General features: G+C 41.5%; 1 protein-coding gene across 4 annotated transcripts; it reads left to right on the forward strand.

Annotated features, from left to right (window-relative positions):
- Nucleotides 1-172: 172 nt before the first annotated feature.
- Nucleotides 173-14990, forward strand: pkig (protein kinase (cAMP-dependent, catalytic) inhibitor gamma). Of its 4 annotated transcripts, XM_061271409.1 has the most exons (4): nt 173-553; nt 5130-5222; nt 13233-13414; nt 14471-14990. In XM_061271409.1, exons 2-4 carry the CDS (start codon nt 5170-5172, stop codon nt 14548-14550), a joined length of 315 nt encoding a protein of 104 aa, XP_061127393.1. In that variant the 5' UTR covers nt 173-553; nt 5130-5169; the 3' UTR covers nt 14551-14990. The 4 variants fall into 4 exon arrangements, with proteins under 4 accessions (XP_061127393.1, XP_061127400.1, XP_061127417.1 ...); XM_061271416.1 differs by lacking the exon at nt 5130-5222 and having other exon boundaries at nt 177-553; XM_061271433.1 differs by lacking the exons at nt 173-553; nt 5130-5222 and adding an exon at nt 8740-8764.
- The last annotated feature ends 724 nt before the right edge of the window (nt 14991-15714 follow it).

Below are 15714 nucleotides of genomic sequence, written 5' to 3' on the forward strand. Positions count from 1 at the left end.
TGGGGTTCCAGTACCCCCAGTTTGAAAACCACTTCGATTACCAGCCAATATTCCTATTCGGAGATACCCGAGGAAGAATCCTCATCAGGTGGGTGTCTGCTCGCTGCTTTGATGGACACTAAACAAAGCTGAGGTTATCCATAAAACACCCTGTAAGCCACCCCCAACTCCTCATAAAAAAAAATTCTGTCAGTGGGGGGAGACTCCAGCCCACGGAGGAGTGGGAGTGGAAGCGGGAGCCTCCACTGTGGTTGTCTCTTAGTCGCTTTCGACTCGACTAACTCCATTTTGGAACAACAGCTGTTGGAAGAAGACAAGACAAGACAAGCAGCTTTTCACAAGCTCTTGTTTGCCTGCCGAACGCTGTTTGCTCGTCTTTAACGCCACCGTGCAGCTTTGTCCCATTTTGTTTTGTTTCATTGTTTGTTTGTTTGTTTTTACAAATATATTTCCCCTATTTTTTTTGCTTCCGAGTGGCAGGAAACTTAAGCGTGAATCCATGGTGTTAAATGTCCATTGTAACAAGTGGATAAGAGGAGGCGAGCGGATCAAGGTTAGTGACGCTCTTGTTTGGTTGTCGCGTCCAGGGCGTAATTTAATCTCTTTTTTCTGGGGGTCTGCTAATGATTTTCAAATGTCTCATTTAGAGGTGAATTTGTCAACCGCGGTATGTAGTCACGAAGCGGCGGCGAGTAGATCATCCAAAATGTACACCTTCCCTTCTTCCTTCGTCTTTGTCCTCACATTTTCCACCTTCGCCTATTCATGTCACAATGTTAAATGACGTTAGAATTGCTGAATCCTGCTCTTATTGTGCACTTGCATTCTTGCTAGCTTGCTTGTTAGCCTCTGCGTTGTCACTGGTTCGCGCAGATCTCCTCCACACTAAAACACTGCATCTTTTTTCATGTTGATGGTCCCTTTGACGCCTTTGCACGCAGCATCATGCCTGCTGAATTTGAAAAAAAAAAAAAAAATGCACGCTTGGCCACTATAACCGGGGCCAGTCGCTTTTTGGGAAGCACCCACCAGGGACCCCCGCTTTGCTCGAGTGTTGCTGGGCAAGTGCCAACATCACCAGGCATGTACGACAAACACTTCATGGCTTCTTGCCTGCCGAGCTGACCCCCCCACTCCACCGTTGCATGCATGGCGAAGAAACATCCCTCCAGAATGAGGGAGAAATGTGATCACAAGTTAACCTAAGCGACGTGTTACGTCTTTGTTCGGAAAATACTTTTGACGTTTTGCCAAGTCTTGGCTTGGGGAAACTGTTGCACATCGATCGTGTGTGATTTTTTTTCTTCTTCAAGGCAAGTTACCTGCACGATGGCAATTTAGATTCGGCACTAATGGCAATGCAGCTGAAAAGGTGACACCAAGGACATCACGTAGTAAATGTGCTGCTTAAAAAAATGGAAATCTGATTTTTTTTAAAATACATTTTTACCATTTACATTTTTTTGAAATGTGTATGTCCCTTCTCTTGAAAATGAGACGAGACAAGCTGGTCTGTTCTTGATAACAGCCTTGGGTAAAGAGAATCATATAAAATACTCAAGTCAATTATACTAGGAAAAAAAACTGCTGTCACACAGTCATACACACAAAAATCATTAGTAGCCTGTTGACCTTCAACAGAATCATGTATAGCTGCCTCCCTGGCTTATTTTACTGAACATGAGACAAGGCTAGCAGAGGAAAATGTGTTTGTTAGATTGGTGTGTTGAGTAAGTAGAAGTATGGAAGGCATATCTGTTGCTACCCAATACTGATAACTATTTCACAATGAGTTTCACAATGGCATGAATTTTTGGTTTTTGCTTTTTTAGCAACCAAACCACAAGATAGTAGCAGTGTTTTCTGCTGCCTTTGTTTCTTGGAACATAATATTATTGGCATAACCTTAGAATATTAAAAAGCCCGTGACTGCCTGATTTCAAGTCAGGGCAATATATGGAGCAGAAGTGGTTTCATGCAGTCTAAGGGTTAAAGTGTCACGTGATAGGTCACTGAGTTCACTTTTGCATAAATAATCTCGTGGTTTAATACTTAGATTATCATATTTCATGGATGTATTTTACAATGTAGAGTAACGATGTAAGGAGTTAAAGTTCATGGTCAGGACTCAGATGAAGTGGACTCCTTTTATGTTGTGCTGAAGACGAGACTTACTCCAGAGATGCTGATCTTCGGTCTGCTGTGTCGCAGCAATCAACACCTGACATGATCAGAAGAGGCCATGCTATTAATTGAATTTCAATCGTGATGATGGCCACCATGACTGTTGACTTCTCAGTTGTAGCTACAGCATGTTCACCGTTAGCATTGCATCAGCGTGTCTCCCTAACGACAGTAGTACGAGCCGAGGGCTGAGGCCTATTTTTCAACGACTGCCTCTGTGTAATCATGGTGTTAATGGAGCCATATTTTGAGCAAGGGGGGGGGCTGATTCGTCGGTTGAACGGCTCTGACCTCCATCTGCATTCTTTGCCCCACGCACTGAGGACGTAAGCTCTTCTGTTTTTAGCAGCCAGACTCGCCCGTGAAGAGGCGAGAGCGAGAGGCCGAGCGTACTCGAGCTGTCCGATTACACAAGTCACTGACACACTCGGCTCAGAACTCATATGTTCAGTTTCTATTATTCATGAAGAATGCGTTTCATTCACGCATGCTTCAGGACATCATATGCGAGATTTGCTCAAGGCTGTCCTCGATCGCACTCGGATGGAGAAATGCGTAGGATGAACCACGTTCCATTTTAATGGGAAGAAACTAGCAGTGAAAGTCCATTGTCGCAGAAACCCGTTGTAATTTTGGAGGAATCAAGATAATTGTTTTGCTAACATTCATTTTACAAGCATGAAGTTATATCTTTTGAAAAGTCAATATTTTGAGATTAGCTTCATTTTGTGGTTGTCTTATCTTTTATTTTTCAGCGAGAATTGCCTGATCAAAAAATAGCACCTCGGTGATGGGAAATAGAGATCTTTCTAGGCAAGTGATCATTTGAAAATGTAAACACTGACAGATATTTATACAAATTGTGTTGCATATTTATGTTTGTGTTACCTAATTGTGAGAATTCATTCATAGCACTGTAAAGTCCATCAGAAAATTGGCAATGTTGACCATTGTAATAAAATAACTGGATGAAGAGCTCAGGCTCATTTGGCATCACACCAACTCTGTTTTGAAATCTTGACCCCAGTTTAGAGCAGGGTTAGTTTGTAAAAGCGTCATGCAGGACTTTTTGCTTCGGATGAAAAAAAAAACATTGCGTATTGATGGATGTTTGATCCGTTTGCCCCTACAGAAGCCCAAATTAAAGATGTGACATTCCTTTGGGGACTTAAAGCAATTGAATCGCAAGGCGGCTGTGGCTAAGCTGATAAAGTAGGTCGTCGGCAAACGGTATTTGCAGGTCGATCCACTCGCTCGCCTGCTTCTCTTGCACACGTGTCCTTGGGCAAAAACACTCAACCTCAAATTGATCCCGATTGTTTTTCTAACACACGTCTTGCAGTAAGTGCGAGAGAGACTCTGAGATAAATGAGAAGGGCCATTTCCGTCCTCACAATTTCATATTTTTTTTCACAAATCGATTCTGTGGGTCTGTTTTTTTTTTTTTTTTTTTTTTTTTCTCTCAAATATTCAAGGCTATTCTAGACTGCCCCTGAATGGTCATAAAATACAGCTATACAAGTGCTGATGGCACTGAGAAATCTACTGTGAAGTATTGGGGCTTTATCGCTCCTCTAATTCCCATTCATCACTTCAGCGAACAACTTCCGAGTGGATTTGTCATTTTCGCGGTAGTTTCTGTGATTTTTGATGAATTGTACGATTAAACTTGCGTGTGTTTTTTTCTTTCAGCGATATGGCCGTCAAGCTAATGCAGTGTGCTGTTCTCTCTTCCAAACACATTAGCATACATTTCACAGACAGAGTCTGGAAGTTGAATAAACACAGCTTTCCATTTATTTGTTGAGAAGGTTTTTTAATCAAAGCGTATTATGCTAATGGATTTCAGCCATGGGGACAGATCTGGGAATCAAGTCGACGTGTCCATTTTTTGGCCTCCCGAGTTCAGCCTGCGAGAATTAGATGAGGCCACACGGGCCGAAAAGAAAAAAAAATCATTGCGCAACATTTATTGTGAAGGCATTGATCGGCAACCATTGTGATGTGAGTAAAGTGCAAAAATCATTGAGCATTGAAAGTGAGGAGATGGAAAAATGCTGAAGGCTACGAGGAAGAGTTCAGTGTGACACGGCGTAATTGGCTTGTGATCTTCTTTGTGCTTTGTACTCATCCACCTTGGGAATTTATCAGGCTTGCTCCGCTTTAAACCGTGCCATTGCTTCCCTCAAAAAGGCCTTTCTCGCAACTCCTTGGGGAGCGCTGACGAGCTTTATTGATGCAAGAAATATTACACAGTCAACTGTTGATGTTGACAATGTCTGCTAATTCAAGCGAGATTAAATACGTTTGCTTTATCACCTATGTGGATGTAATTTCTCAAAAACCCATGGACCTTTTAATAAGGTGTGCTTTTTGTGTGGAGCGAATTCCAAAATCTGTAAATGTTGTGTGCCACAGGAACGGAATATGTAGACGTAATTTGTAGGAGCATGGTCAGGTTTTTTATTTTTTAAGATATGACTCTTGTTTTATGAACTGATGTGCAGCAAACAAAAGGATGCAGTACTATGGATGCCTTTATGCGTAGAGCAAATCCTTCGTCGTGATGTTCTCATGATGAGCTGTGTTTGATTTATATTTTAAGAACATGCTGCGGGCAAAAATAAAACAGCTGCAGCGTGGAAATGCCACCCGGGCCGACCTTTGGACACCCATGATGTACTGCGTTAGCCGTTTTCTTTTCTTTACCATGATGAATGATGTTTTTATGATTTTACAATGAGTAAAGGGCTGCACCCCCCTCCCCATATGTTTTTCCCCTTTTAACAGGGCAAATCCAATCACAACCTGCTCCTATCTTCCACGTCATGAGGCAGCAAAGTGTGATTGTAAAATGACTTGACGCGCCATAACAAACAGCAGAGGTTAGACTAATCGAGTTTCTAGCTTGATGCCTTTTCTGCCTCTGTTTCTTATTGCATTAGTAAGTCCCGGGAAAGATCCTGCAGCCAGATTTCCAGTCAAATGCTGATGATTGTGCAAACTGCAACCAGACCAAGGGAAACACAGCTAGCAGGGTAAACGCTAAATCGCGAGCTAACTGTAATTTTCCTACCACAGGCTCCCCCTTTTTTTTTTTTTTTTAGTCTTCTATTCCCTATTCGTTCCTCCTTCTTCTCATACTCATCAAATTATCCTCCTGCCTAATCAGGCCAAGGCACCCTGCTCAGCCACGTGTGTACGTGTGTGTGCACCGCGTGTGTGTGTGAATGTAGAAGCTGGGAGAAGGATTGGGCATAAACAACACAAGCAAACAAGCCACCTGCTTCCTGCTGAGCTCTCGTTATTTAATGTGTGGATGGAAATAGAACTGGGCAACCTTGCAGTCGAATTAAAGTGAAAAGGGCGGCCAGCTAGTAGAAAATCCCCCACATCGTGGTTTAGGAAGAAAGAAGTAGAACATCATTTTAAGTGCTCACAAGTTGACATGGCGAGTGTCATTGATTGGAGAGTTTCTAGTTAGTTGAACTTGTTGAATTGCATTGGAATGATTATACAATCATTTGTACAATGCAACTTTATTTACATATCGCTTTAACAATAGCTGTCCCAAAGTGCACCACACACAGCATAAAATAATAATATTGTGTAATTGATAGCCAAAGCAAGTCTTTGAGACATTTCACCCTGAAGAATTGATGGTTCAAATAAGTCATGAAAAGATCAATATTATTATGACATTGTGACTAAACAGTATTTCCAAATGACGTGTAAATGTTAATACTGGTGCGCTAGATTTTTTTTTCGGCGTCAGAGCGTACGCGGATTCACCTTAACCTTCAATATTTATAATAAATATGGCTTTTAGAGTCGAAGGCACCGACTGCGTGTACAACCTATAATTTTCTTTCTGTCACGGCATCGCAAAATTAGCCGCACCTCCTTATTACTTACAATTTGTCACACATTGCTTGATTGCATGTAATGATGAATGACAATATTCACAATCAACCAGCAGGTTTGCTTTTTGGGTGCATTTTCACTCTTTTATAAAACAAGCAATTAACTGATGAAGTAATCTACACATTAATCACCGATTAAAATACTCCCAATTGCATTTTTTCAAACATACTAGTCTCAGTTCATGTGCCACTATATCATGCTCTTCTCTTTCACTGTACACATAGCAGATGTGTCAGAAAAGATATTTTAAATAGAAACAACCCAACCCCCCCCCTTTTTTTTACTAATCCACTTTCTTTAATCTTTAGAACCATCACAAAGTGTGACATAGTGACTAAATGGTTCAAAACTGGATAATTGGTGCAGCAACGATTACTACTTTTTAAACCATGATATTGATTTGTGACAAAGTTTTATTTGTTGCAGAATGTTCCAGTGGTTTGGGGCAAGAAATATATTTTTGGTGACAGCAGTCTTGGAACGTTTCTGATACACCTCATATGTCAAAGTCTATATTGTGGGCGTTTGACATAGAATAAAAATTCTTAATTTGGGAAGAGATCCAGCAATTGCTCCTTTGTTGTCAGAGCAACACTGTGAGGAATAGTGAACATTATGTACTATAGCAGCATGGCAATTATAAAATAATATTTGGCTTTGCACATTCAGAGAGCAAACGCAGAGTTGTCACATGTCTATGTCGTCACGGCTTTAATAACGTCTGCGACTCATCGTGTCTCTGTTCACTGAGCAACAAGCGTTCGATGCTGATGTAATCGGAGCAGAGCTGGCGCAAGAATGGCACAAATTAAAAACAAACAAACAGTTGGTCACTTTGGCTCCAGTCGAGCCGCACCACAACCGTGAGGCCTCATTGAGGACCTGTTTGTGCAGACACATACAAACCAAAGAATTTCCAGAAGCTGGAGAGGCCTCACAGGGATGGAGTAAACATAGGAACATTTTGACCATAAAAGCACACGTTGCTAGTGTTGGCTCCCTAAAACACGCCCTCCATCTATAGGCATCATCTTTTCCTCCTTCATTTTGTCGTAATTATATGACAAGCTCAACGTGACCTTAAATCTTCCTTTTGGGATTCTCACCACAGAGACTCATGTTTCCAACCCCTGGGATTTTTGTGGCTCTGTTTTTCTGCAGGATGGAACCCCTCCCGGTCATCTGGGCTCGGGAGTGGCACTGGTGATCTCGAGTGGCTGGCTGTTGAACGGCACAGTCACAGAGAGCCCGGCTACGCTGAAATGTCTTGAGTCACGTGCAAAAAAAAAAAAACATTGGTCCACCGGATCAACAAAGCCAGTACGAGCACGACTAAAATGAACCTTCCCATTCACCGAACATACGTATGACTCCCATTTTTTTTTTTCTTTTTGATGTGCTAACAATTTTTGATGATATAGAACGGAAAGCGCGTTGTTAATCTTTTAAACCGTTTATAATGTTACAGTGGCTTATAATTATATAAATATATTTTTTGGGAAGAAAACCGTTGCCTTGTTTTTGATGAACTCTTAGGCCCATGCCCAATTGATTTCTCATGAGGGTATTATTGTGGTACTTTCTTTTCAGGTAGGACTTAATTAATATTACAATTTTAAAAAAACAAAAACAATGACCTAGACCGAAATGCTTTGACTACTAGCATTTAATGAACATTTTACAAAGGAATGGAAAATATTTTATACATATTCCCTCATTTCAACCATACCCAGCAAAACCTCTAGCAAGAGTATTCCTGGCAGTAGCCAAGTCTTGTTTTTCGGGAACATCATACCGTGTCTTGTGAACTAAAGATGATCACGTGTGCGAGCCGGATCAATTTTGGACTTTCCTGTAGCCGTCGAAGCAGCAGCCCCCTTTACTTTAACGCTTCAATTAACTGAAGGAGCTGATGCTAATGGTTTGAGTCTGGCTTTTTACCATCCTTTCCTGAGCTGTATATCACGCCTTCCTCATTTAGGACTGCATTAGAGCCTGGTTGGAAATAAGTGTCTCACTTTTCTACCTCAAGGAGGTTGAAAAAGAAAAAAGTTATCAGTTGTATTGTATTTCTACGCATCTAAAAGACAAGATGCAGACTAAATTCGAGCGAGATTGATTATAAGAGCCTTCTTGAATTCCATATTTTGTCACAAGTCTGTCTTGTGAAAACAGCTACAGTCGCAACCTTACCAGGTGATCTTTTAGTTCATTTTCACCTCAGCAAGGGATGTCAGGCTATCACAGCGAGCTACGACCGAGAAGGATCGAGTGCAAATATATGCAGCACCACTGAATGGGAAAGACTTTAAATTATTTATCAGAGGAAGACCAGCAAGCAGCAACCATTCCGACAAGGAAATACAGCTCCCTTGTGTTTGAACTGAGTTTATCGGTGGAGCAGCTGCTGTCATCGTGTGAATAGCCAGTGCCCTGACCGCATTTACGAAGTGTGGCTTGAGAGGAGAAAAAGACTGCCACGCATTCAGTAGTACGGGCTTGTCAATTTATTGTTGTTGCGACTAAAGTACATCACCTTCTCCAGCAGGAAGTGTTTTTATTTTTTTAATCTTAACGTAATGTTTAACTAGTTGTGAACACAAAGGAGACTGGAGACACAGTCCACTGGCGGTGTATGGCTTGAAGCTGCACAAAGGTAATCTTTAAATTGTATCTTGAAAAGAAAATTGGCCTGTTCTGGTTCTCATAAAAAAACCTTTCGCCTCTCATTGGGCTCATGCAAAAAGGCTCGTTTGGTTAGCACTAGATTGGGTTTGATTTGGATACTCACCTGTTTATACTCCTAGTTAGAGGCTATCATTTGATAGGCAAAACATTTTCTATGAAAACCAGGGCAATCTAGTTGCGATCGATTTTAATGCCCTAAAAATGAAATAATCCTAATGAATGAGAACATTGTAGGAACACATTTAAAATGTGAATGTGATCGAGAACTGGGTTCTTGTCTTTTCAACTTGTAACTTAGTACTTAACACTGCCAAATCTAATCACTAGATCTTTGGCAGACAATATAACGTCTTTGTCCTTTGTGTAAACCGACTAATATTAGTGTCGTACTGATGAGCTGACTTAATTCAGATGTTATGAATCCCAGTCGCTTTCTCGGCAGCATAGAGGCAAGGACTGGCTAGAACTGGGATTCATAATGTCTTTAATGAACAGTACTGTGTAGCCTCTGCCCCTTTGTGGCAAAAGTGGGCACACGAGAAGAAGTACCTTATAAACGATGCGGTCTAACAAAAACGGTTCAAATCTTTTAAATTCTTTGTCTTTACAGTATGTTTTAAAGTACAAAATTATGACATGTTTTTGACAGGGGAAGCTGGAAGAGATTAATGGAATTGTCATCGAAAGATGTTAAAAACATTAATTAGTACTGCCCTTTTGGCGCCCTAATCATTTTCACATTGCTAACGCTAAATTGTTTGTAATTTCGTCTGCGACAAATTGCGGTGGCGTTCTGCAGGATATTGAACTGCTTCTGATGTCATTGTCCCCTTGTGATTCTTCCTTGCAGTTAGGCAGGCTTTCTATAAATTGAGCCCACGAGCGGCCCCTGAGCATTGATACAATGACTCACCGTTGCTTTCAGAATTAAAGGGCCTTTACAGGCTAATGTAGACTGCTGATCACAGTAGCTTGTTTAGAGTCTTACGCATTGTACGGTTGTGATAAACAAGCAGGCGAAATCCCGGCTGCAAAGGGTTTTGCGGTCATCCTGCTTTTCGTCATCGCAACGGAGGAGTTGCCAGAAAGACATGACTATTATGGGCTGAAGTAATGAAGTCATTTTGTGTGTGTTCCTTTGAGTAATCAGAACTTTATTAGACATGAAGAGGCAAAAAAGGCTCCAGTGGGATCGTAGTAAGCCTTGCGCTCCAATGGCTCGTGTCAAAGTGACAAGCTAGTTCATACACTACTTTTGTGTCTGTAATGTTTTCTCTTTGGATTTTTGTAGACATTTTGGATACAGTGGTATCTTGACAATATACATACATAGCACTCAAAAACCTTTACCACAAATCATAACCCTAACCCTTCATCCCGTCCGGGGCCCGCATTGAAACGAAAATCATGAAGAACCGTCACGATTGTCTCAATAGACAACCAGAAGAAACAAACCAAAAACATCTAATCTGTATTTTAATGAGGAAAAATTGCATTGTTCTAATATTGAATTAAAAGATATATATACAGTAATGGCTCACAGTAAAGCAGTCAAATTAGAATATTTTTTTAGAAATGAGATAGAATTTAAATAGAATTAGAAAACATTTTTGTCACATTTTATGCTTCAATTAAATGGTCATTGTGCTGCTCCTTCTGGTGTGCATGCCATGGGCTGTTCATATCATCATGTTTTTGCTTATTAGCATTATTCTCCTGCTTAATTATAAATCCTTTAGGGCGGAAAATATACATAAAATATATATTATAATTGGTCTCAAGATTTTTATATTATCTACATGTCAGGTATATGTGCTATTCATTAGCTCTTCTCTATCTATGGTGTTTCATCCATTTTGTGTTAGCATCATTAAACTAGCTGATTTAGACATCTTCGTTTCATGGAAACCTGCTAATGATCTCACGGTAGTATTTGATCCGCATGAGTAGTCAAGGTGACTAATTGTCCACACAGAGGCAATTAGTAGGCAACTCCCTTAAGCCACATACCAACCGGGCCAGTCCAATTGAAAAGAGAAACAGCAAAACACTGCTTGTTTGTGTTGGATTTGTCAAAACCCGCTGCTGTAAATAAAACAAAGTTGAGGCAGAACAAACAACTTAGTCATGTGAGCATGATGTGACAATCCTACTTCACTTACAGACGGGAAGTGAACTCAGTGTCTGCTGAGCGGAAATGAAACTAGTGTGTCTGAATCTCCATGTGGAATTTTCTCAGTAAGCTACTCCCGCTGTGAACAAGCTTGTCTTTGCCATCTGTGACGCTAACACTAGCAATAGCAGCTGCTGTGCTGCTGGGCTGTCAATATGATCATGTGTCGCCCCGAGAAGTTGAAAAAGAGATGCCGCGAGAAAGGCGAGTGAGAAAGGCCCCCGTAAATGAAGATGGATACCGTGAGGGCTCATTAATAATATAGTACGGGTGTGTCAAAAGTACAACCTGTGGGGTAGAAATGCCTCGGCGGTGCTCCAATGCGGTCCGTGGGGATAGAACGTGAACTCTTTTTCAATAAAAGCAACTCTTGTTGCTAATTTTGTCCACTGAAGATCAAACTGACAACCACACACTCTAAATTGTATGTCTGATATCCCATTGATGCACTTGTTAAAGGCTAAAGATGCTACGTTTCACCAGCAAAGTAAGCCTACGTTGGACACCTGCATACTCAATGAAGTTCACTTAATTGGTACGATTTGTTACAAATGCGTCTTTGTTCATCTTTACATTCTAGCGATGTGACGGGCAGAATTGCTCCTCTGCTAGATGGTGGACGGTACAATTAAAACATGCCATGCCGATCATTGGCGGAGCTAAGATTTTTTTTCCTTGGGGGTGCCATAGGGTGGCCAAGGATATCTCAAAGGATCTGCAAAACAAACCAAAAAAATGTCCAGAAAACGCTGATATCCTTACAGAGGAGAGTGAAAGATGTGCCGGGGCGAGGTCCTGGGAAAATCAAAAGTACTCACAAGTGTACCTTCTGCTGTTTGATGGAAAGAATCTCATAATTCTTCCCATTACCGTACGTTAGCATACAGTAAGGTATGAAAAGTTCTGGGAGAACTTTTGCCGTTGTTTTAACTTTAATATTGAACTATTTTTAGTGAATGTCAAAAAGATCAAGTATACATCTATGGGGCATTTTCTTCCAGATGAAGGTCTAATCTATCCAAAATAGTTGCTTGTTCTCATGCTAATTTTAGCTATTCCCACGTAAGAGGTCGAATTTGTGGCTAATGTAAGAATGAGTTACGCCATGGTCTTCAATTGATTCAACTAGTAAGTGTGCCGGTAGTGGCGAGGGATAAGGAAGATCAAGCAAGAGAGAGCTCAAGACGGCACAATGGCCAAGCTTAAGTTACTTAACTGTGTGCTCCAAAAAGCCTCGTCACAAAGATACATTATTTTAGGACATCATTTTTGGACCAATGGAGAGAAAGTGGGTCATTTTTTGCGGCACACCTGATGATGTCTTGGTGACAGTGTTTGCGTATGACTGATTTAATAGATGATCACTCCAAAATCAGAGACCTAGTGCTTCCGCTGGAAAACATGACATCCCCCAAACAATGCGGCCTTCGTGTGTGTGTGACCTCTGCTGCCTGAGCAGTGTCCTTTTATGGCACAGTACAGCGTAGAAAGAAAACAAGTGCGCAGATGGCTTCGTGTTACAAAGGGAATGTGAGCAGACGCGTCTGGGAAAAGACTGACCCCGGGTCAGTGTGTTGTAACCGCGTCTACCAGCTCATTTTGTATTCCTCACGGTCGGCCATTCCTCGCCACTCAGCAATTGAGTCACAGCTTGGTACGTGTTTTATTGCAGTGACCAGCTGAAGCGGTCAGGGGTCACAGCGACGCCATGGGGCGAGCGTCTCGAGCTGCGCCGCCGCTTACTATATCTCCGGGTTGTTGTCACATCTCCAAACGCGAGCTAATCATGCAAAGCGACTGAGAGAGAAATGACGGAGATTAGAACCAGTTTTCTGTCATCTTTTCTGGTTTGTTCTCATCTTTGTTGTGTGGCAGCGCTTGACAGGAGCTTGACCTACTTTAATAGCGAGTGAGAAGAGGAAAGCGAAAACGGCACGGATTGCTAAGAGAGAGTTTGAGCCAGCTTGGTCCTTTGAATAGTTTCAAGCTCTTTGGCTGGGACTTGTCGAATTTATCAGGGCTGGACAAATGGACTCATCCGGAGAGGTTGCACGCAGGAGGCCTTGCAGATGTAGAGCTGCTTTTCGTCTTTGGGGATTTAATTAGACCCCTGTTGTCAGTGCACATTTCTGCCAGTTTTTTGGGAAACATGATGAAAAGATCTATTCATCACCGAGATGCCCTTAATGGAAAAGTATTGTCCTGCTGAAGAGGTCATGCCAACCATAATCAAGTAGAAATATTTTCTACCCGCTGACTGCAGGTGTAATGAGAGCGCTGGTCATGGACAGATGATGGACGTGGAGACGTCGTACTCGGACTTCATCAACTGTGATCGTACCGGCCGCAGGAACGCCGTGCCCGACATCGTGGGTGAGGGCAAAGTGGAGGCCAGCGCCAGTGACGTCGCCAAAGACTTGGCCGAGATGGATTTAAAGGATGCAGGTCAGTTATAGTTAATGGCTCTTTCTTCAGCAATTATCTGAATATGCAAATCCACCATGGCTGTTTTGAAAATCTGACCGCTATAAATCCTTCCACTCTTCAGCTAGTGCGGCAGGACGTCTCCCATTTGGTTTCCAAATGTCATCTTGTCGCCAGAGGAAGTTGTGTTTCCTTTCACAGCTTCTCATTATTGTTTCCTCATAAACCCACACAGCAAATCGTTTTCCTGCAGCACTTAACGCCAGACTCGACACCGGCAGGGGTCTCCAACTTGTTTTCATCACAGGCTACATTGTACTTATGGTTTCCCTCCATAATGATGAAAGCACAAATGTATACGTAATTGCTCGAGGGGGTTACAAGATGGTAAAAATTATGGTTCGGGAATGAACCTTGCTCTTCAGTTCACAATGTCACACTTCAAATAAAATTCTAAATCGACTGTATATCGCCCGCATTGAACTCAGACCTTCAAAATCAGCACTTATTTGGAACCCCGAAAAAAATCAAGTAATACTTTACATTGGTAACGGATTTGTATGTATAAATTGAATCAATTCACCTCTTGGCCACTTGGGGGCGCTTTACATCAATTCGCCTCAGACAGAAGAAGACAACCGAAACAACTAAATGGCAACCAAAACAAGCAGCGTTTTTTTTAAATTGGAAGTTTTGGGGTCATTTTGGATCTCTGTTTGATTCTGTAACACAAGAAAAATCAATTAGATATATATGAAGGGAAAAAGTAAAGGCCTTTTCACTCCATACTTGGCCACAAGTAGCGTCAACATTGACGAATCCATCCAAGCCGTATCACGGTGGGGTACGTCTTGTAAGGTGGGGTGTTGTGTCACAATGTGACGCACCCTCTATTTGTGAGATACAGGATACAGACTTGTGCAAATATTTGTTCATTCTTCTGCTATGACATCATTCTGAGTGACTCTGACACTGTTCCGTGAGAAAATAACAATATGTCAGCGACCAATTACGATTGTTTTGAACAGGGCTAATAATAAAAACGAATGGACGGCTCAACTGAATTCTCTCCGTCAGGCAAGCCCGAGGCATCTCCAGCCCCCGAGGGCGAGGGCTCTACCAGTCAAGACGCCCAGGGAGGTGGAGGCCCATCCTAAGCAGGAGGCGGCAGCACAGAGCGGACGGAGATGGAGACACCATGGCACGTTGACGGCTCGTTTGGAGCTTGCTCAGCGCCAATTGAATCAGATGTTAAGACGGCGACCGCCAGTAAGCCTGACTGTCGTTTGAGACGCTTGTCTTCTGCGCCAGACTCTGTTTAGTCCCTTCATATTCCCTGTGGGACGAGGAGGTGGAGAGACATTGGATTTATGTGAATCATTTGAGCGGTCCAAAACTATTTCCAGCCCAATGACAGAGGGAACTCATAACCCTGTGTGTTTGTAACCCTCTTGACCTCTTCCCTTATCAAATCTTGCTCCTTTTTTCCCCAATATCCAACTTAGTCTCCATTGAACCATCATGTATTTATTGCTAACTGTTCAGTGATAACTTTGTGATAGCGATTTTCTTTGTGTAATAAAAAAAATCTTATGAATCCAGTGTTCTCTTGCTGCTTTAATGCTTCCATGGGACTCAATTAGCGGGTTTGCGGTGATCGGAGGAGATAAAAGAGGCTGAGTGGGATTCGTTACCTCCGCAGTAAATATTAAGGAACTTTGTGTATATTAAGTGGCAACACAAAGCTCATGTTTACTTGAGGACCCTGCAAGGCCCCCCCTGTATTCCAGTTTGTCTGCAAAGCTGTGGGAGCTTTTCATTTTTGTTTTGTTTCAATTTGATCTACTGTTAGGTTTAGGTAAAAGACCAAATACAAGGAGGGTGTATGTTCAAAGGATTATTATTGCGATCAATGTTATTGTATTGTTTAATCATTTCATATTGAAACAGACATAAATGAATAAACTAATAGCTGCTCCAGAAGGCTGGCTAAAGATAAAATTCCTTTTGAAAAAATTATCTGATATGAATATTTGGATTACTGACATTTTAAATGTAATAATTGTTTCCAAGAAAGAAAGAAAAAACGTTATTTATTAATATACTATATTTTTTTGACAATTAATGCCCCCCAAAGTTTAGATTTGCAGCAATGCTAAAGATGCTAATTTGACAATTGGATGAAACAGTTTGTATAGGGATTTTTCTCCTAAAGCTTAAATATTAATATGAATGCATCTTAATGCATTACAAATAGTCTCTTTATTAACCCAAAACGTCTTTACAGTTAATTCCTCATTATTACGAATGTATAAAGACAA

This window comes from Syngnathus typhle, linkage group LG2 (assembly GCF_033458585.1).
Source record: "Syngnathus typhle isolate RoL2023-S1 ecotype Sweden linkage group LG2, RoL_Styp_1.0, whole genome shotgun sequence".
Classification (NCBI taxonomy): domain Eukaryota; kingdom Metazoa; phylum Chordata; class Actinopteri; order Syngnathiformes; family Syngnathidae; genus Syngnathus; species Syngnathus typhle.